Consider the following 26,100-nt stretch of genomic DNA (forward strand, 5'->3'; position numbering starts at 1 on the left):
AAGCAGGTACAAAAAAACAATGCTTATAAAATCCTAATTATGTATTAATTATTTGTTTTAACTACTTCTTAGCATGACTCTGCCACTTGTCCCTCATGGGGTTAATGTCATACACTGTTTCTAATGGTTAAATAATCTAGGATCAAGATTTGAGGGGAAAAAGTAAATCCTAAAATAAATTCAGTACATCAGCATTACTGGTGAGCAGACATTACTTGGACTGCTTTCTAAAGGATATTCTGGTAAATGGTGCAAATCAAATCACTAATGCTAAAAATGTTTATTCTGATGGATGAACTTGCAGTAATATTTTGACACAGCAATGTATTTTTGAGGTTTCCTACACTGGGTGTAAATGAAATGGTATTTATTTGTAAAACTGGAAAAATATGTGTGATTGAATTCAAATATTTTAGCATACAATATGGTTTTTGCATCGGTTAAAAGTACCGCCACAAGTGTTAGAGCACTAAAGAAGAATGTCATTTTTCTAAACCGCAAACATCTCAACAGACTAATTGACCAAAACATAATAATAAAACAAATCAAAATCTCACTTGCATTCTAGCCTCTGCCAATAAGTCCTTGTGTAGATGGAAAGCAAATGGAGTAAAAAATGTTTTCAGATGAAGAATAGGCTCAATTTGTTATAGCATTAGGTTCTCAGCAGACAACATCATGAAACTTAGCCAGAGCACAAGACTGTTGAGAGGATGGTTTGAGAGGACTTTTGATGATGTGATTTGTTAAGGTGATTAGTTGGAAAATGTTTCTGTGTTTATTTCCTTGAAAATCTGGCAGGAATATCATCTCTGTCATACTAGGTGCTGTAAAAATCTCATGGGACTGAAGGTTGTTTTGCTGGAGAAATCTGATGATGATGTCATTTTAAAGCTTGCTGTAGAACTGACGTCTTATCATGCATTTCCAAACCAGACATTTAATGTTATTCGAACAAGGTGCGATCGAAGGTTTATGTTATCCACGTTAGTCATAAAAAGCAAACTCTCACCTTTTATAAAATTCACTGCTATCTCCATTATGGCCACGTGAATGGAATGATCGCTTCCAGGACTGCTGCTTGTTTTTAGATCAAGAACTGTGTTGATCTGCAACGTGCTGGATCTCCTCCACGGTGTTAAAACTCTGATCCTTCAACTTAAATTAAATTTTGTGGTAAAGGACAGTTTTGTACAATAACACGCACCATTGTTGAGGTGATTTGCAGCAAATCTCTTCCATCAGATACCAGTACAACTGCATGCTTAGATGCTGATCGTGAGTAACAAATTCTCAGTGCACAAACCTATGAATGTCAAAAAAACCTCAGCTTTCATCACCACTGATGATCCTCATTGTGATTTTGAGTCAGTCTGACACAGAAGTTGGACTGTTTGCTTTGCTTTGAAGGTAGAGGTCCATGATTAAAGCTGCAGACATGCAAGTGCAAGCTGTAGAAAAGGACTTTGCAGTGATTCCATCCTATGTTGCACAAGTATATACAGCTTTTGACCTATATGTCACACAATAAGCAGGCACTGAGAACAATATCTACCAAACAGACATTTGAGGGGCTTATTTTAGGTTTGCTAAATAGCAGTGTTAGATCTTTTCACGTTAAGTAGTGACCACAAGATTTAAAGCTAAAACTGCCTGTTTTAGACAGAAAGAACTGAGTTCCTGTGTAGAGAGCCAACATAACATATATAGGTTTTGGTTTTTGTGACTAAAGTTATTCCATGACATTCCAGAAGAATATAATAGATATGAAAAAAACCCATAAAAGGTCTCCTTGAATGTAAATTTAAAACCTTGAAACATTTTTTTTAGTGTTTTATACTGTGCTAAATTAGCAATTGTGCACTTTTGTCTTCTAATCTTCAAATTTTTATCTTCTAATTTCATAATGTATCATTTTTTTTAAACCTGAAAATATGATGATTTTATCATCTTAAGAGACCTGTAGGATTTTTTTCTCTGGCTTGAACTCACTGGCAAAGTATTGGTTCAGGTATTATCCGAGAATTATTATGAAAATAATACATACATTTCTAAAATGTTATTCCATCATTCAGTCAATTATATTTAATTAGTGCAGTTATAAGTGATTAGATTTGAATTGCAAAATAACAAATGGCTTATGTAGTCGGTATGGTCTGCACATTACGTAGTAGCATTTTTATAAACATTTTCTGTCTTTTCCCAGCATCTGATATTATAAATGTATAATTACCTATAAAAGTTGTTATGCAAGATGGTGATTCAGTAACTGTTTAATCTGGCTCTGCACATTCAGCTGAAGAACCTCCAGTTTAAGTGAAGCATAAGTAATGTGTGTGGATATAGTTTGAGAGTGGAAGATGATTGCTGTGATTATGGTGATTATTCTAGCAGTGAAAGGGAGTCTGGAATACTGTGTGTTTGCATTGCTGCCCGCTTGGGATCTGGTCTTCATAACCCTCATTCATCACACTGCCTGGGGTCAAAGATACCCTTTTTGAACTGGAATGTAGCAGATGTCCATTATGCCCCAACACATTGTTGCCCTTTGCCAGTGGTATAATTTTTGAATATGATGGTGAAGGTGTTAAAAGAAGCATTTGTTAAAAACTTGTGAAGATAGCCACTGTGTCTGAATCCTAAGCAGGTGGGGTGTTTAAAGGACTCCTGAAAATATTTTAGGTTCAAGCTCTTTGATGATTCAGGGCAGTAAAGCCCTGGGCTAGTCTCTCATTCATTCCAGCCTATGTATGTGGAGGAGTTTTGTTTCTCTACAACTACAGAGCATTCAGTGCTTAATTACAGCATCAGCAGAGGTGTGTGAGACGAGATGGCTAACCAGATAAGAGGCGGAAGCTTTACAACAACCCTCTATGTAGGTGACAGCGTTACTAATCTTTGGTAGTGAAACTGTCACACCCTTTGCTTAACTGCCCTGCATTGGCCAAAAAAAGTAAACAGTTTATGAAGTGTAAAATATGTTACATGGTAAAAATGCAGTTTTATATCCTACAGTATAAAAGCAACAATATACATATTTTCATGTAAAAAGCTTTAAAGTTTTTCCTTTACATGAAGTGTACGGACATATGGTGCAAACAGAACAAAAGTGTCAGACCATATGTATATATTACTTTCATGTAATTGAATATTCTTTTTTTTTGGGTCAGAATGTCCTCCTTTCTCTGTCTCAGACTCCAAACAAGTCCCCACATTAATCTCATAATAACTCTAATAACTTCTAATGCTTACAAGTCTGAACACATGTCTTGTGTTGGACCTTGACCTGATGAAGATCGTTTTGCAGCAAACATGGTGTAGGTCTTATTCTTCAGTATGACTGCTAACAAAATACTATCCATCCCTAGACAGTTATGCAAGTTAGTTTATATTTTGTCTCAGCGCCCTGCCAACTGGCAATACTAGCCTGTCCATCAAGAAGCATTTCTTTTGCTTATCAAAAAACCCTTTTATTTCTATTACTTCCTGTCTGTAATACAATAATATTAGAAGAGTAACTTCATCGAATTTGACTAATTGCGTGCCTTTGTGGTGTCGCTTTGAATGTAAATGCTGGGTGTTCAAATATTAGAATTGGTTGCACATTGCAAAGAAGCTGCAGATTGGCCATCTTAATCATCTTGTTATGAAGACAACTGTTTGCCTTAGACAGCGATGAACCCTCAGTTCGATTCACAAGTTACTAAACAGTCTGTCAGTTTGTAATAAAAGAATCATTCACAACAATTTTGGCTAATGATAATGGCTGCTGTATTACTTCGTGCTTTGGTTGTGTTTGGTAGTGGTTTATAGGTAGCTCCACAGTACATACAAATACAACAGACATGGTGATGTTTCTCTCCTGGGAATTCACTCCTTGCGCACACCTTGTATCTTTACAAGCCAATGAGGTCATTAGTATCTAACAAGCGTGCTTTTCCCATTAGGGAGTGATAGACAGCGGCCATTGCCAAACAGATGTGAAAACCACTCACACCCCAAACACACCCACACTGAGTTACATGGCCCAAAGCCAATAAAAGACACTTGATGTCATTTTGTCCATTTCACTGCCTTTCATTTGTTATATGCTGCATCCTCTTGCCTTGTTTGGAACACTAGGGAAAATAGTGCTTGCACACACACACACACACACACACACACACACACACACACACACACACACAGGAGCACAGAGTTGTTTTACTTTACATCAAGAACAGCGTATGTTAACATACCACTCATCTTACTCACCAGTCCTGTCGAGCTGCTCTGCATCTCTTTACACTGGGTTCACAGAAGGGGGCCACACACAAGTCTAGTCAGAGCAAATTCACAGATTGAGATAATCTCTCTCTCACATTCTGGTTTCAACACATATGGACGCACACACATATCAGTCCCCCTCTACTAACAGAATTGAAAACAGGTGCCCACCACATATCTTGCATTCTTCCAAAATACAAAAGTGGTTTGACCTGAATGGTTTTGCTGAAGTGGAGCCCCCCTGTATGAAAGGAGAGTCCATGTGGAGATGTGTGTTTGTGTAAACATGGAGGCGTTGGGTTCTGTGCAACATGCTGGTGGAGCAGCACAGGCTCGCAGTATATTAGAACCACATTTTCCCTCTGCGCAACCATAACATTCAGTGTCAAGCTAGCGTCAGGGTAAGTCATAGATATACCACGCGAACATAGCAAAACACCTCTTTTAACATCTTTGTGCACAGCGACCGTAACAGTATACTGGTCTGGGTTTCACCGATATGGATGAATTGTTAAACTGCGGTTTGATCGATAGCTGCTCTTGAGCATTTGACTAGCTGTTGAAATAATTGGATATATCAGTCTTCAGATGATCTTGCTTCAGTCACACGGTCTTGCTCTGCAGCCCGAGAGGATCTGGTTAGTGGATGACCCGACCAATGAGAAACAGAAGGCAGAGATGAACCACTGGAGCTGCTGGAAATTGTAGCCATAATGGAGGTGGCGATGATAAATGCACTGAGCTTGAGTTTTCCTGGATATTTGGGCAGTTTAATTCCAAATCTTTCATGACATCTTGCATGTTGTAACCGCACGTGTTGTGTGTAAGTATAAATGTTAGATTAATTTTAATCCATCTGGTAAAGCCTCATAAACTGTCATCAACAATTTTCTCCAGCATGTTAACAATAATTTGATGGATGTATTGTTTCAGAATAGCCATTTCCACCATCTTTTCCCCATTGAGTTTACAGTGTGCGTTTCACTGCAAACTTTAAGCCAGTGCGCTGTGAGTTTTTACAGCTGACAGAGAAAATTACAAGCACCTACAGGGCGGCAGTGTGCTCAGTGTGATTTTATTTCATGCATAACTCTCTTTTCCACCTACATCTACAAAGTTATTAAATCATTAGAGGAAAGAAAAATAACATAAAAAGTTTTAGAATTCATTTTAGATCATCTTCATTAGCAGTGTGGACACTTTTCAAGAACTCTGGAAACTTGACTGCCACATGTGCATCTGTGGAAAACATATTGTGTCCATAAACAGGAAAAAAGACTCACAATTAATTTCTCTAAACAGCCTTCTACCCTGTCTGCACATGTCTCTTGAGGATTCAGTTTTGATTTGGCTTTTAAAGCAAGCCAGAACTCAGCTGCAGTCTTTTTTTCTGTGAGCGGTCCGGGTATTACTCATGTTGTGGGGACCTAGGTCTGTTTACACAGTCAAATTATGCAGACATGTCATCCTAATGAGCACAAAAGCCAAGTCCTATGGCATAAATCATAACATTTTAAAGGTGAAGGCATTAAGAATAGGGTATGGTTACATTTTGGGTTTGAAATTTGTGTGTGTGAATGTGTGCACACACCCACTCCAGACTGATTTCCATTCAACTAGTAGTTGTAAATTGTGTTGGCAACTTTGTTTCGGTATTGAATTAAATATCTAATGAAAACAGAAAACTAATTTCTGCTGTGCTTGGTATTTTTGTCTCCCAAGGCATAAATGGTGGAGAATGCATGGATATACTCTGTTTTTGATGCTCAAAGCAAGAAATGTTTTCATAAATCACTGAAACTAAATTCCAAATGATCCCTCACATTTTAGCCTGCATTCACTTTCCTCCCAGTACACAAAAACATATGTTGCAGAGTAGTCTGGAATGGTTGCAATGTTTTTGTGTAATGTATACTCTCAGTTAAATGTGGTTGTTCACTGATAATAAAAATATAGTCTTAATATAGTATCTCTGTGATTTAAAAGAAATCCTGATGGTGCTTCATGTTTTAAGTTCAAATTTTAGGTTTTTATATTTATGCCGTCCCTTGCTTTTTTAAGCTCTGTTGTGTGATCCTCGTCTCAATCTGTTTTTCATAACTTTTATGAAATTTTAGTGAGGCTGTGTGATATAACGAAGGCGAATCTAGCAGCTCAAAAGTGAAACAAATCCAAGCTGTAATAGCAACAACTTTCATGTAAAAATACACCTGTCCTGTCAGCTACAGTAACCTAGTGAAAGCACAGTGCTAGAAAAGAGTGGGATTTCATTGGAAACTTTAAATGGGTGTCTGCTCATGTGGGTGGTATGTAAACCAGTAAACACTGTGTGAGTGCATAGAGGCCTGGTGCAAATAGACATATGTGTACCTCAGTGTTTGAAGGAATATGCAGAACTGCAGAAATGAGGCATATCGCTGACTGATGCTGCCGGCCGCTCTGCTTCACAGAGCCGGCTTTTCTATCAGATAGACAGCTTGACAATATCCAGACTCCACTCTTTCCGCTACACACAAACACACAAAGGCACGCCAGCAGAATCACACATATAAGCAAATGCACACCCGTGCACACACGGCTTTCTGGGGTTTGTTCTGCTTGTTTCTGGCTGGACTGTTTGTAAGATAAAAGAGAAGATTGTAGCTGAGTACAGTAAAGTCTGACCTCTTAGACAGGCTTTCATTGTTTTGTGTGTAATTGAGAATTTTGAGACCTGTTTTAAACCACATTACAATGTAAGACCTGTTTCTGAAGGATTTAGTTTTCTTAAAAACTGAAAGCTGAATAATGATAAGTGCTTCAGAGATATTATTAAATGTAATTGGGATGAACAGAAAAGACAATTTAATGTTTGCTTTATTGATTATCTGTGTCTAAGTTTGTGAGTGATTATCCAGAAATAGTAAGTTCTGGTATTCCCTTCAGAATTCCAACCACAGTATGTCTCTGGAGTTCATTGAATCCTGGAGCATTTGTGCTGTAGCATCACACAGATGTGATGGTGAGCTATAACAGATGAAATAGATTAATTTACAGTGCCTTCATTTTGTCTGACCAAGATCACTGACTTGTATCTTAAAGGCTTTTTAGTGTCTGCATAGCTTTATGTATGGGGGTCAAGTTTGCCCCAGTAAGTCGCAGATTTTCTGACATCAGGATAGCAAATATACCTGTTTCTGCTTTTAAGAAAACACATGATCTCCACCTCCTAGATGATAAGCAAGAGCTTTGCTATGCTGGGCTATGCTGTAATGTATGTTCTTTACAAGCTGCTGTCAGTGTGAAAAAGAGACTCCAACAACTGCTCACCAATGGGCTAACAGGGGATTGCTTTTATTTTAAAAAGGAGACCTTATCAACAGAATTTTATATATTTTATATATTTCTTTTTTACCCATAATCGGACACACAAAATGGGTCTAGGTCAGCCTTAATTTCAACTCTTCTTTACAATAAGTATAAATACAGTGCTAAGACTGCTAGAGCTGCAACTAATCATTTCGATTACTAGTTATTTAACCAAAATCAAAAATATGTCCAAAAATTCTGATAATGATAGAGGTCATACCTTTGCAGGTACCAAGTTGATTTCTTCAGATATTTGGGGGGGGGGCATGTTTATTTTCCCTGTTCATTTAACTTACAGGAGAAATGACAGATCCTTTCATTTGATAAGCTGGAATCATAGTATGCATATAAATAAATATGCATTTATAAAGTCTGTATAATAGATCCGTTAGATGAGTATGCTGTCAAACATGCAATTATTTATCTAATAGTCTGAAAAGCAAAATTTATGTTTAAAATTACTGAGTGCAAAATATCTTTTAGCACCTTCAGCTTATACGACAACAGATACGTGTGTTTCATAAGCTTAAGACCTAGACTCGGTATAAAGATTTAGCAGTAACCAGCCTGACATGCACACATAGACTCTTATTTTACACACTGCTCTTAGATCAGCCAGCAGAGAAACAGTATTTTTAGTAGCTTGATACATCTCATGATGCTTTTATGATGTGTTTGCAGGCCTGCTAGCTGTGTCTTGCAGTAAGGCTGGTTGCCTTCTGCTCAGATATCAGGTGAGGAAAGGCCTGGAATCACTCATCTTGACAGCCACATCTGGCCCTACTTTCTCTGTCCAGTTGCCCTCAACTCTGCTGCTGCAAACAGACGCCACTCTGATTCCAACCACAAAGGGAAGAAGTTACAATAATAGCAGTTATGATAATAACATTATTGATAGTTATTAATGAGACAGAGAACGGGGAGTTTACCCAGGAGATATACACTCCCCAAAAGAGCTTTGTGGAATAAAGCTATTGTTGCTGCAAACATTTTTTGCTTTTCAGGCTTTGTCCTGCTATTAGCAGAGAGCAGATTAATGCCAGGTGCAACAAGCAATCTTTCTGTTCTCTCTATTTGCTCTTTGGATTATACATAGCCAGTGCTCTACTAGAAATAAAGGGTTGGAGTAAATGCTGAATACACAAACACATTTGAGTTCAGATATAACTTAATAAGCATTACTCACTATTTAAATGTGTCCTCTGTTGAAGCTAGTTGTATCCATTTTTAAATACTATGCCTTTTATTGGCATGACACGTATCCAAACCTTTTACATGCACACGAGTCTGCTCTGCATTTGTCTTCATTCCACTTTGGACAAAGCTATCATTTGGCAAACTCAGGTGGTGCCAAATCCAGAGCTGAGAGCAAATTCTAGCAGGAACCAGACCTGCACAGTCTTCATCTGGTCCCTGTTGAACCTAGGAAGTAAGGGTTAGAGTTCAGGGTAATATTTACATTAATGGAATGAATTCAAACAGATTAAATTTCAAAACAAGAGCCTAAGATATCCAGGAGCAGCCTACAGTCACACATTAAAATATAAACAAACACTTTTGGCACTCTCACTGTATGCCAACATCTGCAGTTGGCCTTATCCTCTACTGCATAGGGAGAATAATGAAGACAGCAGACATAAACATGAGTGAGCAGTCAGCTGCAGAACAGAACAGAACAATCCTGTGCCTGATGCTTTGAGGAGCGCATCACCACAGGAGTCCATGATGGGAAAATCAGTCTGTCTGCATTCTTCTCACTGAATGTTGCTGAAGGAAGAAACTCTGCTGTCGTGTGTAAAAATGAACACACGAAATTCAGAACTGGTTGCAGAATACATTCCAGGTATATCCTGCACCACGTGCAGTCAGTTTATTCAAGTACATCTTACAGAGTACTTACACAGTATGGCTAAGGAATGTTGTCCTCTTTGGTTGTTTGAATGGTTTAGTTTGAAAGCTGAAGTGGTGGAAGCAACTTTATACACAGTTAATCACAACAATGTTACCTACGCCACAGACAAGATAAACATTCCTCAAAGCTGGGCTCTATTTCTGGTTGATTTACTTCTATTTTCACTATGCGAATAAACTGATCAGTTGATCCACAAAGAACTGAGCAGAACCAGCTTAGATATTGTTCAGTAGCTAATGTAAAAACAATTAATTATTGGAATTCTCATTTTGGATTTGTTTTTATCATAACTGATTAATTATCTTAAGTTTTTAAGCAGGTTTCATAGTACTCACAGTGTAAATACAGTAGTATACACGTGACACAAACCTATACTGCTCCAATTTTGTTTCCCTCCAAGTCTGAAGGTATGTTTTGATAAAGCTGACTTTAAAATAAGTATAATAAAAGTGCATAATGTTACATAATGTCAACACCTTTCCATCTTCTTCTTTTTTTTTTTTAATGAAAAGAAAATGTAGCCGGTTGCAAACATACATAGTTGTGGTGCAGAAAGCACCACAGATATGGTTTAAGGGCTACTGTATACATAAACATATAGAAACAGAGGGCATGTGAATCAGGGAATCCATGAGTTACACATGTTTTCTATCATGTTCATGTGGTCATATGATTCCATACGCGTAAAAAGAATCAAAGTTACAACTGCTTTGTGGGTTTTTCCCAGCCAGGTCTTTAGACAAACTGTACAACTTTGCCGACTGTGCTGGCCTGCACCTGATCCTGGGGCTCAACGCACTACACAGAAATCCAGACAACTCCTGGAACACCTCCTCCACCCTCAGCCTCCTGAAGTACAGCGCTGGGAAGAAATACAACATCTCCTGGGAGCTGGGCAATGGTCAGTACAGCAACATACTTCAAACTGTCTACTAAAACACATGACTTACAATCATATCTGCAGTTTTGATACTATTTAAAATATTTAGAGGAGTAAAAGGAAAAGAAAGCGTTTTAAAGGTAACATACTGTATAGTTTTTATTGCCAAAATCATATCATTATTCTCTCTGGTTGAGTGCAGTAAATTAAATTCGAAGTATAAACTAAATGCAGTATAACAGTTCATGCTTGTATTGTCACTTGTAATACAAATTTGTTACAGAACTAAAGTAAACTGTTGCAGATTTAATGAAGGATTTTTAAGTTCAGTAGCAGTTAAAGGGTTAATCCAAGGGTTCGCATAGGGGTAAACTATTTTTTTCTTTTAATTTTCTGAAAATCTAAAAATACCCTCACATTAAAAACTTATTATCACCCTTTTTTTCAGCCTAAGCCTAAGAGTAGCAGCATATGTCTAATAACTTTATATGTGACTGCAACAAAGGAAATAATTTCAAGTAAATTGCTGAGGTAGCACAAGATATAGAGGACATTTATATGATGAATTAAAGGTTATCTTTTAAAATGTGCAGTTAATCATTTCATAGTTCTCATAAACAGCATATCAACATACACTAATAAAGCAGACATGTTAGCAGCCTATGTTTTTAGGATGAAACAGCCTGGTACAGAAAAATCTTCAGTGAAGTTGTTAATCAACAATGAGTCTGCAAAAGTTCAGTCTTTCTCCTTTTGTAAAAATGCTTCACTCTCTTAGGCGTACTGATTCTGCAAGGCCACCCTGTGTGCTTTGGCTATTCCCTTGAAGCAATGTCCATCTGTCTGTATTACTGTGAATTGGCCAATTATCCTTTTTTTCTACTGGCTGTTGGATATTCTAAGAGCAGGATCAGACTACAACAACAACATCATTCTTTGTCATCTTCCCAATGCTGCTTGTATAAACTCTTATCTTCCTCAGTCTACTGTGTCTTCTCTTTCCAGAGCCCAATGCGTACCGCAGCATGGTGGGTCGTGCGGTCAACAGCACCCAGTTGGCTCAGGACTACACCAAACTACGTACCCTGCTGCAGTCTGTGCGCTTCTACCACCGAGCTCACCTCTTTGGCCCCAACGCAGGACGACCCCGGAAGAACGCCATTCTGCTGCTGGATGGGTGAGTCACCAAGTAAAACAGGGATTGGCCAGGATTACACTCCTTCTTAGGCTGTCCTGCTGGAAAAGAAAGGGGGAAGGTAGCGGAAAGTATGCTGCAGTAGTTTATGCATTAAACACAGTAAAGCTCAGTAAAAGTTTTACGCACGCACACACACACACTCACACTCTGTAGTTGTATTCAGTGTTTATGGATTCCCACTCTGCAGGTTTTAGGGTCTCAGCTTCAGTTATACCATGTCAGCATAAATAAAGTGTCATCTGATTGATAACGTGATGGCGCAACGTCCCACCTGCTTGTCTCACCCAGAAGCTGCAGCAGCTTTGGATTGACTCTGGTCGCTTATCTAACCGCCCTCTTTCAACTGCAGCCTGTCCTCTGCAAAGGTTGCATTGTTACACTTGGTAGCCAAACCTTTACAACAAAAGACTAACCAAGACATTGTCACAGTGTCATTGTGTAGTATTATTCACCAGCATTTGATACAGATTACTATAATCTTTGGAAAACAAAAAGGTTTTCAGACATACTTTCTTTAGCTGGCCAAAATTTTATTCAAGTTGACTGAAAGCAAGATTAAATTGTTCGGACTCTGTTTCACTGAAAATTACTGTGTTGTTTTTGGACAAGTTGTATTGTAGCCACACAATATTGTAGCCCCACGGTTTATCTATCTTGCATTCACAAGCTGTAATTATCTGGCAGATGAAAATCAGAACATTAACAATTCACGGGCAACGTAAGATCATGATGTGAATATGGAGCACAAAACGGAAAAGTAATACCTCCTTTAAGGCGCTGACTCATTTTGTATTGTCTTTATCAATTCATCAGTTCAATGAAGTCTGTCCAAGTATATTTTACAAAGTGTGGCTCACTGAAACAAACCCTTGAATTTAGGCAAAAGAAACATAATTTGTTGTGATCCTTAGAAATTCAAAACTTCAATGACAAAAGATTTAAAAAAACAAAACAAAAAAAAAACCTCCCCATCTTGTTCTTCCACAAACCACTTTTCCACTGGCAGTGAGCATGTAATTGGCTGTCTTCAACTTAACCTAATCTTAATTCAAAATTAGTTTAAGGCTTGCAGTTGATCAAGTTGGTGATTTACAAAATGCACTTTGGATACAAATAGCAAATCAGTGCCATCAGAGAATAACACATTCTCCTCTTTTCACTAATGATTTGGAAACGTTTGTGCATAACTTTAATTTGGATAATCTAATAGATAACAATAGTGATTGTTAACCAAGACAAAAACTTTTTTAAAAGCGTAATTTGACCTTGCTGCATTACAAATAACGAACCCCAGATTGCCTCTCACAGGTATGTAGGCTTCTTTGGGTATTACTACAAGTCTTAGTTTGTTGAAATTCATTTTAGACAAGAAATTTATCCTTAGTTCTGTCAACCAAACAGCTGACAGTATTCCTCAAACAAAATCATTATTTCCAAAAAAGTAACGCCTTTGTGAGCTTTTCTGTCTGTTGAAATGGAAACAAACTTGACTAAAATGAATGCATCACTGGCCCAGTACAACAAACAAAGGGTGAAAGTCAAACATGGAGGTATATACACAACTCTGTCAGTGTTGGACAATACAAATAAAGTGTGACCTTATGGTGCAATGTTTGCTTTTTTTCCACTGGATAATAAAATAATTTAGTACTATCAAAATTACTTTTTGCCCTTTGTTTTTGACTTTATGAGCAGTATATAATAATTTGATTGATTGTTTTAAATTAGCCTGACTAATACTGGAATTTTGGAAATGCCATACACTATCCAACCAATAAATATATACATATAAAATGTATTTATTTTTTTTAGATTTTCCACTATGTTTTTTTGGCAATCCAGTTTGAAGTTTAGCACAAAGAAACCAAGTGGCCATGGTTCTGTTGCAGACATTGAGAGAGAACTGTAAACCACAAGGTTGAAATTGCACTGGTGGACAAACAAACGACACCATATGTACGTTACCTCAAGCAAAAACGTGAAAAGCTTCGTTGTGGTGCACAGGGGATAATATATTCATTATATATATCTATGATAGGCCAAAATCACCCAAATAATAAAATTGTCGGACTCTATATTAAACTCACAAGGGTGGTGTATAAAAAGCTAGTAATATATAGAAAAATGTTGTTATGATCATTTAGATGTTGATAACTTGACAGATATTTTACGTAACATCTTCATGTTTTAAGATGTTACGTGGGGCCCTTATCAAGTCAATCTAAAGTTTAATTACTTTATTCAGACATTCAGTGTGCAATATTTATAAAGCAATTTAAAAACGACCACAGCAAATACAACGTGCTGCAACCAAAAGTGAATAAATGCAGGACCGTTAAAAACAACTAGAATAGAATAAAAACACAAACAAGCTCCCATAATAAAACAAAGGCAAGTAAGATCAATGTATAATGCCCGGTCGAAGGCCAGAGAGTATAAATGTGTTTTAAAAATGGGCTGTGGAGGTGACTGTCTAAAGTGCACAGGCATTTATTCCATAAACTGGGGGCAGCAATGGAGAACGCTTTGTTCCCTTTTAGCTTCCACTTAGACTTTTGTATATGTAAAAGCAACTGGTCAGATACACACAGTCATAAACATGACAATGTTGGGAACATTTTGCAATGTCTGATAGATTTTGGTGAATAAATGCAGATGTTAGACGTGCTCCTGCGCAGCAACCATGAAAACTTAACATCTATTTTGTGTGGCTGAAAGGAAGCTATATTCTGCGGTCCACTAATCTGTCACAAGAGGTTTAGGAGATTTATTACAGAGCTAATAAGACAATTAGAAGTGATGGAGGTGGGATATATAGTTCTGGTTTTAATTTGTTGAATAAATGGGGTCAGCATGTCATTTAACCAAAATACCATCTATAAAGTAAATTGAATATGTTTATGTGTTAAAATGTTTTCACATGCACAAGTATATAAGCACATGTGTACTTAAATTCACAGGAACAGTTTAATGTCTCAATATATGTTAGCCTCTCGGCAGCCGCACACATTTTGACAGGTAGTTGGAAGACTATGGAAAAAGAATAATTTGGTATGGATCTGTCTCCACTATGTACTTGAACTACTTAAATCAGTGAAACCGTTAGGAGCTGCCTTTTATCTCACTGAGCACTGACAGTTCAGATTTAGTCAGAAGCAAAAAGGTGTATTTTTTTGCTCACATGTGTGTATGTGTACTGTAATAGTCAGACTGATTAATGAGCAGTGTTATCAGAACAAAGGGAGGACATAGAAGATGAGTAGTGAGAAGAGGAGGACGATTGAGAAGATGAAGAGTCGAGAGCCGGAGTACCCATGGGTCATGGGTGTCGCATTTAACGACACGACGATTCTTGTGTGTTTGACACTGTTACGAGGGGGTTGCTCATGTGTTTGACAGCCCAACTACTCTGCTGCTCTCAGGAAATAAGATTAATTAGATGCTGAGCAGCTCAAGAGTCCAAATATCTGAGCTGCACAGACTAAACAAGCCAGCCCAGTGAAAGTTGTGTTTCTGTGACATGATGTTTAGAGACGCACATTTTGGCATGTCTGACAAGCTGTTACAGCCAAATATGGAGCGATTTGGGTCAGGTAGATCAGGAAACATACACAGATGCAAAGAGGCGACTCTGTGTTTGCACGGTGTTTGTGTACAGGATGATTCTGCTCTCAGATGATTTTCCTTTTATTGATAACAATTAAACTGAAAATTAACAAATCAAATCCTCAAGCTATAGAATCAGCAACTCTAATTAGTTAAAAATAATAATAATAAAACTAGTAGTTTGCAGATTTGCCATGATACTTACATTTGTTTATTTTCAAATTCAATGTTAGACTGAATATGTCGTGAAAGGGTGTGCTTAAGGGATTGAACAGAAATATTGCATTCACTTTTGAGGGACTCAAAATATTTTCAGAGGGTTCAATTTAATTGTCCTTCTTATTTAATTATTTTATTATATGTCTTATGGATAGGTGTAGCATATCTTTATACAGGGAGTGCAGAAGTATTAGGCAAGTTGTGTTTTTGAGGAATAATTTTATTATTGAACAACAACCATGTTCTCAATGAACCCAAAAAACTCATTAATATCAAAGCTAAATGTTTTTGGAAGTAGTTTTTAGTTTGTTTTTAGTTTTAGCTATTTTAGGGGGATATCTGTGTGTGCAGGTGACTATTACTGTGCATAATTATTAGGCAACTTAACAAAAAACAAATATATACCCATTTCAATTATTTATTTTTACCAGTGACACCAGTATAACATCTCCACATTCACAAATATACATTTCTGACATTCAAAAACAAAACAAAAACAAATCAGCGACCAATATAGCCACCTTTCTTTGCAAGGACACTCAAAAGCCTGCCATCCATGGATTCTGTCAGTGTTTTGATCTGTTCACCATCAACATTGCGTGCAGCAGCAACCACAGCCTCCCAGACACTGTTCAGAGAGGTGTACTGTTTTCCCTCCTTGTAAATCTCACATTTGATGATGGACCACAGGTTCTCAATGGGGTTCAGATCAGGTGAACAAGGTGGCCATGTCATTAGTTTTTCTTCTTTTATACCCTTTCTTGCCAGCCACGCTGTGGAGTACTTGGACGCGTGTGATGGAGCATTGTCCTGCATGAAAATCATGTTTTTCTTGAAGGATGCAGACTTCTTCCTGTACCACTGCTTGAAGAAGGTGTCTTCCAGAAACTGGCAGTAGGACTGGGAGTTGAGCTTGACTCCATCCTCAACCCGAAAAGGCCCCACAAGCTCATCTTTGATGATACCAGCCCAAACCAGTACTCCACCTCCACCTTGCTGGCGTCTGAGTCGGACTGGAGCTCTCTGCCCTTTACCAATCCAGCCACGGGCCCATCCATCTGGCCCATCAAGACTCACTCTCATTTCATCAGTCCATAAAACCTTAGAAAAACCAGTCTTGAGATATTTCTTGGCCCAGTCTTGACGTTTCAGCTTGTGTGTCTTGTTCAGTGGTGGTCGTCTTTCAGCCTTTCTTACCTTGGCCATGTCTCTGAGTATTGCACACTTTGTGCTTTTGGGCACTCCAGTGATGTTGCAGCTCTGAAATATGGCCAAACTGGTGGCAAGTGGCATCTTGGCAGCTGCACGCTTGACTTTTCTCAGTTCATGGGCAGTTATTTTGCGCCTTGGTTTTTCCACACGGTTCTTGCGACCCTGTTGACTATTTTGAATGAAACGCTTGATTGTTCGATGATCACGCTTCAGAAGCTTTGCAATTTTGAGACTGCTGCATCCCTCTGCAAGATATCTCACTATTTTTGACTTTTCTGAGCCTGTCAAGTCCTTCTTTTGACCCATTTTGCCAAAGGAAAGGACGTTGCCTAATAATTATGCACACCTGATATAGGGTGTTGATGTCATTAGACCACACCCCTTCTCATTACAGAGATGCACATCACCTAATATGCTTAATTGGTAGTAGGCTTTCGAGCCTATACAGCTTGGAGTAAGACAACATGCATGAAGAGGATGATGTGGACAAAATACTCATTTGCCTAATAATTCTGCACTCCCTGTATACTAAACAGTTCTGGTGTTCATTCCATTTTGGACTTGGAGGCTGTTATTGTCTCTTCAAATGAGCAGAAATTGCAAATGAAAAATAAGTGGAACCAACCTTAAACAGTAAAAAAATAAATAGTTAGAACTGACCTGCTCAACAATTTTGTTCATTTGGAGGATAGAGTGCACTGTTGAGCTAGACAACATAGAAATTCATGGACACTGTGGAAGATAAGTCGTAGATGATCACAGGATCCTTTCCATGATTAAATAAAATCACTACAAAAATCTACCCTAATAAAAGACTTTTGACAAGACAAGTGAAAATAGAGGTTCTACACTACCAGCTCAGTCTTATGTAGGCAGATGTGACTAAGAGCTACCTTTTAATCTGAAGCATACTACATCTCTTGGGTGAAGAGTGAAGGCAGTGTAATGCATGGACAAGCATGACTTTCAGTGTAGTTTGCTGGTGATGTGACAAAAGCAGATGAATGATGTCAGAAGTATAAAGTATTGCAGTCTGTGTTTAGCCTCATTCCCAAAGGTAATTCTTTAGCACATCACAGTACAGATGGAGAGTTACCTAAATCTGTAAAAAGGTTTTGAAAGATCAGGAAGTGGAATATTCCACATTGGCTTTGTTATTGCAATAGAGCTGCATTTCACTTGCAGACAAAACCAGAGGTAGAAAGAGCCATGAAGGAACAGTAACTGAAGACAGCTGCAGCAAGGGTTTGGCAAAGCATCACAAAAATATATGGACCCAACAGTGACTGTCAAACCATGTAATTATGCTATGTAAGCTATATAACTATGAAAGAACTCATTTTTATGAGCGAAATCTAGACTGCTGCATACACATATTTTAAAATGACAGGAAATCTGCATAATGCATACACACCATTTGCTGTCTTTTTAAGGAGCTCTCAGCTGTTAAATTACACTTTTCTTATATTTATAATTTGTCTTGATTGATTTTCAGAAATTTGCCTTTAATCCTGAAGTCTAATTAATTACCAATTGCTTACCTGCTAAAAGAATGAACACTGCAACACATTTTATGACAGTTGGCAAAGAGTTTTAGTGAATTATGGCTTTTGTCACCTAGATAGATTTTGTTTTCTTCTTGAGATAAAGTGAAGGTGACATATGTGCACTTGAATTAAAAATATTTTTGTTAAATAAACTGAGCACTAACAGTTAAATGGGTAAAATGTTGTAATATTCATATAGCCATATTGTAATTGTGTAAGGAAGACATAGGTTGTCATATATTGAAGACAAAATACAACGAATCAGTTAATGACATTTGTGTTTTCTTTCAGGTTCATGAAGAATGCTGGCTCTGTTGTAGATGCAGTTACGTGGCAACAGTAGGTATTTTACCCTTTCATTTTTACCCTTTTTTATTATTTCATCTACAGAAAAACGCAGAATTAACCTACGTTCTTCTGAAAGAGAGTAATTCAAAACCATATATCTAACAGCAGAGGCCACACTGTGTTTTTGTACCAATATTGCAAATTTGTCAGCACAGTTACCAAGAGAGACGAAAGCATATTCACCAAACCATGTTTATCCTGCAAGTGGAACAACAGGAAAAGGAGCCTAAGAGACAGTGTGTGTGTTAAATTAGTAACACCTGCCATTTGTCTGTTGCACATACTGTAGGAATGCATACAAATGTATCACTGGTTTGATCTTTTTCCCCAATGTTTTATCTGTATCTTTTTACACCCACATGTAAAATATGTACAAAAAGGCACATTGAGTGTAAACTAAGACAAACCCTTTGTGTCTGAGTGAGTGGTCATTAAGGTGAAGGTCAGGTCTAATTAGGAGAAATTAGATGAAACAGAAGGTGGAAGGGCTGTCAGTAAGGCTTGGAAAAACACCACCCACACTGTTAAAATCAAACCATATGCTCTGGCTCACTCCCTTTGTCAATTAGCCCGTTTTACACAAGAGGTCCAGATTCCAGTCTAACCAGGCTGCGTGACAGAAACTCTGACCTCTACAAAAGAAGCCAACCTAATAAAAGTAGAGACCACTCATTAACACGTCTACGACATAGGTTTTACTCTAGTGCAGCTGTCTCAAGTTGTTTTGAGTCAGACGTGCTTGGTAGGAAAAAAGCACTCGATTTAAACCTGTTTGGAAAGTGTTGTGAATTTGTTAGTATACGTCTGTCTGTGGCTTACAGTCGGAGGTGTCCGGTCGGCACTTGTGGTGATGAAACGTGTTGGTTATGATGTGAAATATTTGTGTACCTCCAAATCTTGAAACAACGATATGTGGTTTGCATTATATTATGACATTTTCTCACAACATTGTAGTTTGACATTTGCAGCATCTTGTCTCAGTTAATGCTTATCCATGTTTGGATTCACCAGCAAGACATGATCAGTATGTGTAGTCGTTCTCTATTAAACTCCCTGATTTTGTCTCTGTCTTCTCTGTATTCACATTTCTTTCTGCAGTTCAGTATTAAGTTTTCTTTCATTTTAGAGGCCTGGATGTCTTTTTTTTTTTCTGTCATGGTGCTTTAACCCTAAAACCAGATATATATTTTATCCAAGGTTTGTGATGATAAAACATCTCCATTAATACATTAGAGGTGAATAAAAATGAACTACACTAAACAAAAAAACCTATCCAAATGTCAGGACCTGTTTTGAGGGCCTAACATCCCAGTAGTGGTTGCTTTAACAAGTTTTGTGGATGTTGGGAAATTTTATTTTTTTTTAAATCAAGCTGAAAATGGTGCTTTTTCCTCTCTTGGGCACTTTTAAAAGCACCTCCCTTTTTTAGCCTGACAAGGCACATATAACTTTAGGTCAATTTTCGCGAATCATTACATTTTACAGCAAAGACAGGTTTGAGCTACTGTAGGCTTAGTTTAGATTAGGAGTAGGTTAATATTACACTACCAGATGGTGCACACTAAGGTTAGGAATTTTGTGTTGAACTGTATCAACAAAAGTAATCTTTGAATTCAGGTGTTTTCAGTTCAATTGCCACAGGTGTATAAAACCAAGCCCTTAGGCAAGCAATCTGCCTTTACAAACATATTTTAAAAAGTGCCTCATCCTAAAGAGCACACTGAATCCCCCACCTTTGATACAAGTTAGTTTGTGAAGTCTCTTCCTCCTTTCCCTCCTACATTTTCTGCCATCAAGACTAAGTGGAAATATTGCAAAGTGGAAGCATTTAGGAACCACAGCAACTCAGCCATGAAGTGGCAGACCACGTAAAGTTATAGAGCAGGGTCATTGAGTGCTGAGGCTCATAGTGCACGAAAGAGTTCCTAACCTCCTCTGGTATTAACACCAGCAGAGCAATTTTGCATCATGAACTTCATGGCATAGGTTTATGTGGCCATGCAGCTCATGTAGGTGTAAAGTGTAGGTGGCCCAGTGCTTTTGTCCATATAGTGTTTTGTAAAGTGGATGTTTCATGATGTATAGTTTGTATGTTTTTCTATGTCTGTGTGTGCATCTGTGAGATAGTGGAAAGAGCTTGTTGACCTGTTAACTCAAGTATTGCTAACTTAATTTTACCTCTTGTCAGTGTGTAGTGGGGGGACAGTAATGTATGTGCACTTAATAAAACAGGGAGTAAAGAATGGGCTTCACACTGAGCTCACACTAAACTAAAATAAGACATATAAATCATCTCAATAAATATATTGTTTTAAAACAAATTACATTTAAATTAACAATAACACTGACATCTATCCTGAAATTAACAGAACACATTTTTGGGGGAATTCCTGTTGATTGGTTTTTAAGGTAACTGTGATCTATCAGTATTTCAGTCAAAATCTGACTTGCATTATATCGATAGGTTTTTATAGATTTCAGTGAAACATTTATACTCCTGAGAAGATGGATGTTAATGCCGATTCCCTGACTTATCCTCAAGCCATGCCATGTGGTTGACATTTGTGGTTTTCGACAAACTTTAATCACTTTGCTACACCAAGGCTCTCCAGCCTTATGTATAGTGAACTGCCTTACCAACAGGGGCTGCTTCTTGGTGAGAGATTTAAATTAGTTTAAAGTGTGTGAGGACATGGTGCCAGGTTTAAATTTGACCAAGAAAAGTCAACAAGACAGATTTACAATTTTTGAAGTTGCTGTTTAGTTGCCCCTGAGCAAAGCACATCTGAGACTAATTGCTCCAGTGGTGTGGACATCTGGGTGTGAAGCAAACAAGCAAGCTCCCTCAGTTAAATGCTCTAATAATGAAAGGCGCACTTTGACAAACCTCTCCTTTCAAATGAGCCCTTCTTGATTTAATCATTGTGGCCTTAAAGTGCATTAGAAACATTTTTTTTTTTCAAATATATATGTTAGTTAGTTTCACTATTTCAGCAGTGCTGCTTTTTACAAGCCAGGCTAACATGTTACAGCCAGAGGTTTCTTGTTTCCTGTCAGAATGGCAGTGGTATCAGTTCTTATTTATAGCTTATGTAAAGGGGGAGAAATAGATGTTAAAGGTGAAAATCACAAAGGGGCTGTAAATTTACTTGTGAAATCCTAAGGGATGCTACATATTCTTCAGCCGTTACGTAATTATGATTGATCTAATGATAACCTGATGGTCCACATTCAAGGAACACATCCTTTTCTTATTTTGCTACCCCTCTGCTTACTCCCAAAATCTCTTGCTACACCAGATGGACAATTTTCGGTGCCTCACATGCAGTTATTAAAAGTAAGTTGTTCTACATTGTTTATAGTTTAGGGCTTTTAAAAAACCATTAGCAAAAAATTCCACGAGTGCAAAAATTAGTAACAGTCTTCTAAAAGTATCTTCTGTGATCATTACAAATCAAAATGATTTATCTATAAATAAATAAATAAATGTACCATTTCAGCTAAATAGTTTTCAAACTGTGGTACTGATACAGTTGCACCTCTGCTTCTGTCCATCCTTGTCTGAACTGATTACATCTGTGTCTCTAGGCTGTGCCATATTTTGGTGTTAGTGGAGTGCTAGATACTTTTGTAAGTGAGCTGTCTTTGATGTGGTGCTGGCACTTGGAGAGAGCGGTGGAGAACAAGCTGAGCAAGTAGATTTTTGTCTAAAAACATTCAGTTCCTGTGTTGTAAATTTTTGCATTTTAGTGAATTTTGGAACGTTTAGCCCAAAGTAGTATGCCAAACATTGAATGAACAAATACTTGAGCATTGTTTGCATAATTTTGTGTGTGTGTGTGTGTGTGTGTGTGTGTGTGTGTGTGTGTGTGTGTGTGTGTGTGTGTGTGTGTTCCTGCACTAATGAACCACCAAGTTGAGTGTTTATCTTAAAGGCTAGTGTTGCTTTTTTACTGGATGCTTGTATATACTCTAAGCAAAATTAACCCTAATGGTAATTTGTAGTGTAAGATGTAGATAGAATTTGTGCTGTCTTATTCTGTTTCCATATATGAACTGGAATTTCTTCCCTTAGATCTAGACTGAAGAATTATTGTAAGCTCTCAGAAAAGATGACAGGATAGCCAAATAATTTGTGTAAGGCTATGACTTAATCCGTGCATTGTTTACAGTTTGAGGCCAGGAGCTTGGGACTTCTCCAGTGCTATGAGGAAAATTTCAACAAGGTTAAGCTCAGATTGCAACACTGCTTCACCCCACATAAACTAAATTCAGCTCTGTTCTCAGCAGTTTTGTTGGCACATCTGTCATTTCTGTAGACCTTTCCAAAAAGGTTCAGTAGAGGTTCTAACATAGTTTTTGAATTTATGAGCCCTTAGTTGTTATGATTATATGGTCTAATACTCTACTTTCATAGTATTTACAGTACCATTCTTACTTATGTTGTCCCCATTTATTTTGAAATTTTGATTAAGAAATATACTAACTAGCATTCTCCAAGAGACCTAAGTGTGTCTATTAAAAATTGATTGAGGAGAAGAAAAAAAAACAATTTTACATAAAATATTTTTTACTTCCATCTTTCTAGAAATTTGGCTATATCTTATAACATGTGCTGCTTTTAAAAATTTAGAAAAGGACACATCTACATTATTCCACCTGCTATGCATGCTTCGTTTTCTGATGTTTGTGCAAAGGATGATATTTAATGACATCACTGGGCTTAATAGTTGTAATTTCTTTTCACCATTATACCATTGATCACCCTGAATATTTTCATTTTTAATTTATAACAATACCCAGAGGATAGCATGTAAGAGGTGAACACTTGCTGCTGTCTTTTAAAAATAAATCATAACTATTTACTGAAGCAGTCGGCTGGATAATGAAACACTCAAGCTAAATATGGAAAATTTTAATATATAGGACTCTGGGATACTTTTGACAATATAACTGAGCAAGGCAGTTCTTTGTTCATAGAAATGCTGTTTCTGAAATAACTCGACCTTGGAGAGCCAATCACAGTGTACTGACTAATTAATTGATTGATTGAGTGTACAACTGTTGTCTCCCCCCTCTGGCAGTGAGAGTAATTACACAAACACGATCAAGGTAGTTTTATGATACACATCTCCCAATAAGGAAAAGCCAGACCTTACAGAAGCTGTGCCAGGAGGAGATAAAGGCTGTAGCCTTCTTTGTCATGACAATTACTGTTGTCTTAAGCTTTCTGGTTAGCTGGTCATTACTGGTTGATATAAAATGCATTCCTAACGTCATGCGTCTTGCCACAGGCACCAGATTAAAAACTCTAGGACAACAACAAAATACAAGGAAGTTTACCTGCCACAGATTGGTTTAGTGTTAAGTCGTTTTAACAGTTGAATGTAACAGACATATTTACGTGTTCACCGCGCTAACTTTGCAACTCACTCATCAAATAAAATAGTGGGGGAAAAAGCCTTTTTATGGCACCTGAATATGCACTAGACAGTGTAGCTATTATCACTGACTTTCCCTCGTTTAGAGAGTATGTTGGAGGGGATTTTTGTTTTCCCACAGGGTTTTGTTCAGCAGGACTTTGGCTCTAATAAATAAATTCTTCTCTTCATGCTGCCTAAACACTCTTTTTCTCTCATGTCTTTTTGTTTTTTATCCTTTTCTCACACACATGCAGATTGATGTCTTTATTATTCAGTCTGTCTGAAATGTCCATGCTTCCAAGCCATCCATTATGCAATCTCAGTAAAATTGGATTATCACTGCACTGAAATATAATTGAGTATGTCAGTGCCTGTTTATCAAAGCTGCTGTAAAACCTTTACAGTCTAAAGTTCATCGTTGCAAGGTTAGACTGAACATAAGCGGATGGATGGATGGATATCAAATCAAGGATATCAAATTTATATAAATTTGCATATATTTTCACTCTGTTTGTTTTGCATTTTCATTACAGTTATTACATGGATGGCAGAATAAACAAAGCAGAGGACTTCCTAAAAACTCGACTTTTGGACACACTTGCAGAGCAGATCAGTAAAGTGACCAAGGTACTTAAGTTTTACTTAAACTTTGACTATAAATAATCCCAGTCATATGCATATATATTGTATTCTTGATAAAATGGGGATGCCTGTAATGACTCCTTAAACTCTGGAGTTCTATACCTGTAGTGTAAATACAAACTATATGACCGGACATATATTTGCATTTCTAATGAGTTTGCAAAATTCTGGATCATCCAGACCTGAGATAGTTTTGGGGCAGGGTTGCTGAAGAGGCCACATGTGCAAACCACAAAAGTAAGCCCTGAGGGTAAGATGGTTATGGCTGCCAATTCATAATATTATCAAAACTGGGTGAGTTGAAAGATGATCAGGGAAAATAAGCAATCACTACCAAGAAATAAAACTTAACAGGAAAAAGGAGTGGGATTCCTCTGTGTACCACCACTCAAACAATAAGGTCACGTTTATGTCTTTCCGATTTGTTGTTATTATTATTATATTTATTATTGTTCTCTTTGTATTGCTAGAAGTATTTTGTTGCAAACTCTCACGACGTCTCACTCGTTTACAGAGACAGTAAAATGCAGTCATTTAGCATAACAAAACAAAGGTTCCTCTTCATCATTAAAGTTTATAAAGTTAAGAATTTAGGATTGTAATGCTCCTCAGATGGACTAGGGATGCTGCTTATCCCACCTCTTGTTCAATGTTAGCTGGCATAATCTCCAGCCGAGCCCAACCGTGAGTTGGATGGATGGCCCTCAGATAATTTTAGATGGAAAAGGTTGCACTGATTCTTAAGCCTAAAATGTGAAATCCAAATTTGTTGATAATTTTCTTTTCAATGACTCATCGCAGGTTGTGAACACACATACTCCGGGTAAGAAGGTGTGGCTTGGTGGACTTGGGCCAGCATGGGCAAGCGGCATCAGCAATCTCTCTGACACGTATGCTGCTGGCTTTCTGTAAGTATTGTTATCATCATACTACCTTTGCTTAAAACATTGGAAGCCACAATTAAAAAATCTTTCATATTTTCTAGTTTAAAGTATTTATTCCTAATAAAATATTGACTATTTCTCATGTATCACATATTTTTCACATATTGCAGGTGGATGAACACACTGGGTATGGCTGCACTGAATGGCATTGATGTTGTGTTGCGTCACTCATTCTTTGACTATGGATACACACATCTTGTGGACCAGAATTTTAACCCTCTACCTGTAAGCTTCTTTATTTTATTTCAAAAAAGATTAAAATGTCTGTTCACTTTCTTAGTGCTGCAATCAAAATGGCCAAGATCTGACCGGACAACTATGCAAGAGTTTTCCCTTATTAGACTTGGTGCGTTGATGGCACCTCTTACTCTTTCCCGTGGGAGCTATTAGCTGAGATGAAAGGTGTTTAGTGGTGATGAGTAGTTAGACGCGGGGGCAAAATGCCATGTAACCTTAGCCCTTTATCAGTAGCACAGGACAGTGTCACTGCTCCCCTCAACCCCCATCATAACTTTGTGCTTCTCTGTGTGGGACAGTCTGCCGGTGAGAGATCTG

The 26,100-nt window shown here is 37.6% G+C and overlaps 1 protein-coding gene across 1 annotated transcript in view; it reads left to right on the forward strand.

Moving 5' to 3' along the window:
* hpse2 (heparanase 2) overlaps nt 1-26,100 on the forward strand; it is a 49,561-nt gene that overhangs the window by 16,066 nt on the left and 7,395 nt on the right. The window contains exons 4-9 of the mRNA XM_085369278.1: nt 10,254-10,427; nt 11,412-11,583; nt 18,480-18,527; nt 24,493-24,586; nt 25,403-25,509; nt 25,656-25,770. Coding sequence (XP_085225404.1) covers nt 10,254-10,427; nt 11,412-11,583; nt 18,480-18,527; nt 24,493-24,586; nt 25,403-25,509; nt 25,656-25,770 — 710 coding nt within the window. The remainder of the gene's footprint in view (nt 1-10,253; nt 10,428-11,411; nt 11,584-18,479; nt 18,528-24,492; nt 24,587-25,402; nt 25,510-25,655; nt 25,771-26,100) is intronic.

Source organism: Diplotaxodon limnothrissa, linkage group LG13 (genome assembly GCF_057381915.1).
Source record: "Diplotaxodon limnothrissa isolate DT_005_m linkage group LG13, D_limnothrissa_male_GT1.1, whole genome shotgun sequence".
Lineage (NCBI taxonomy): Eukaryota > Metazoa > Chordata > Actinopteri > Cichliformes > Cichlidae > Diplotaxodon > Diplotaxodon limnothrissa.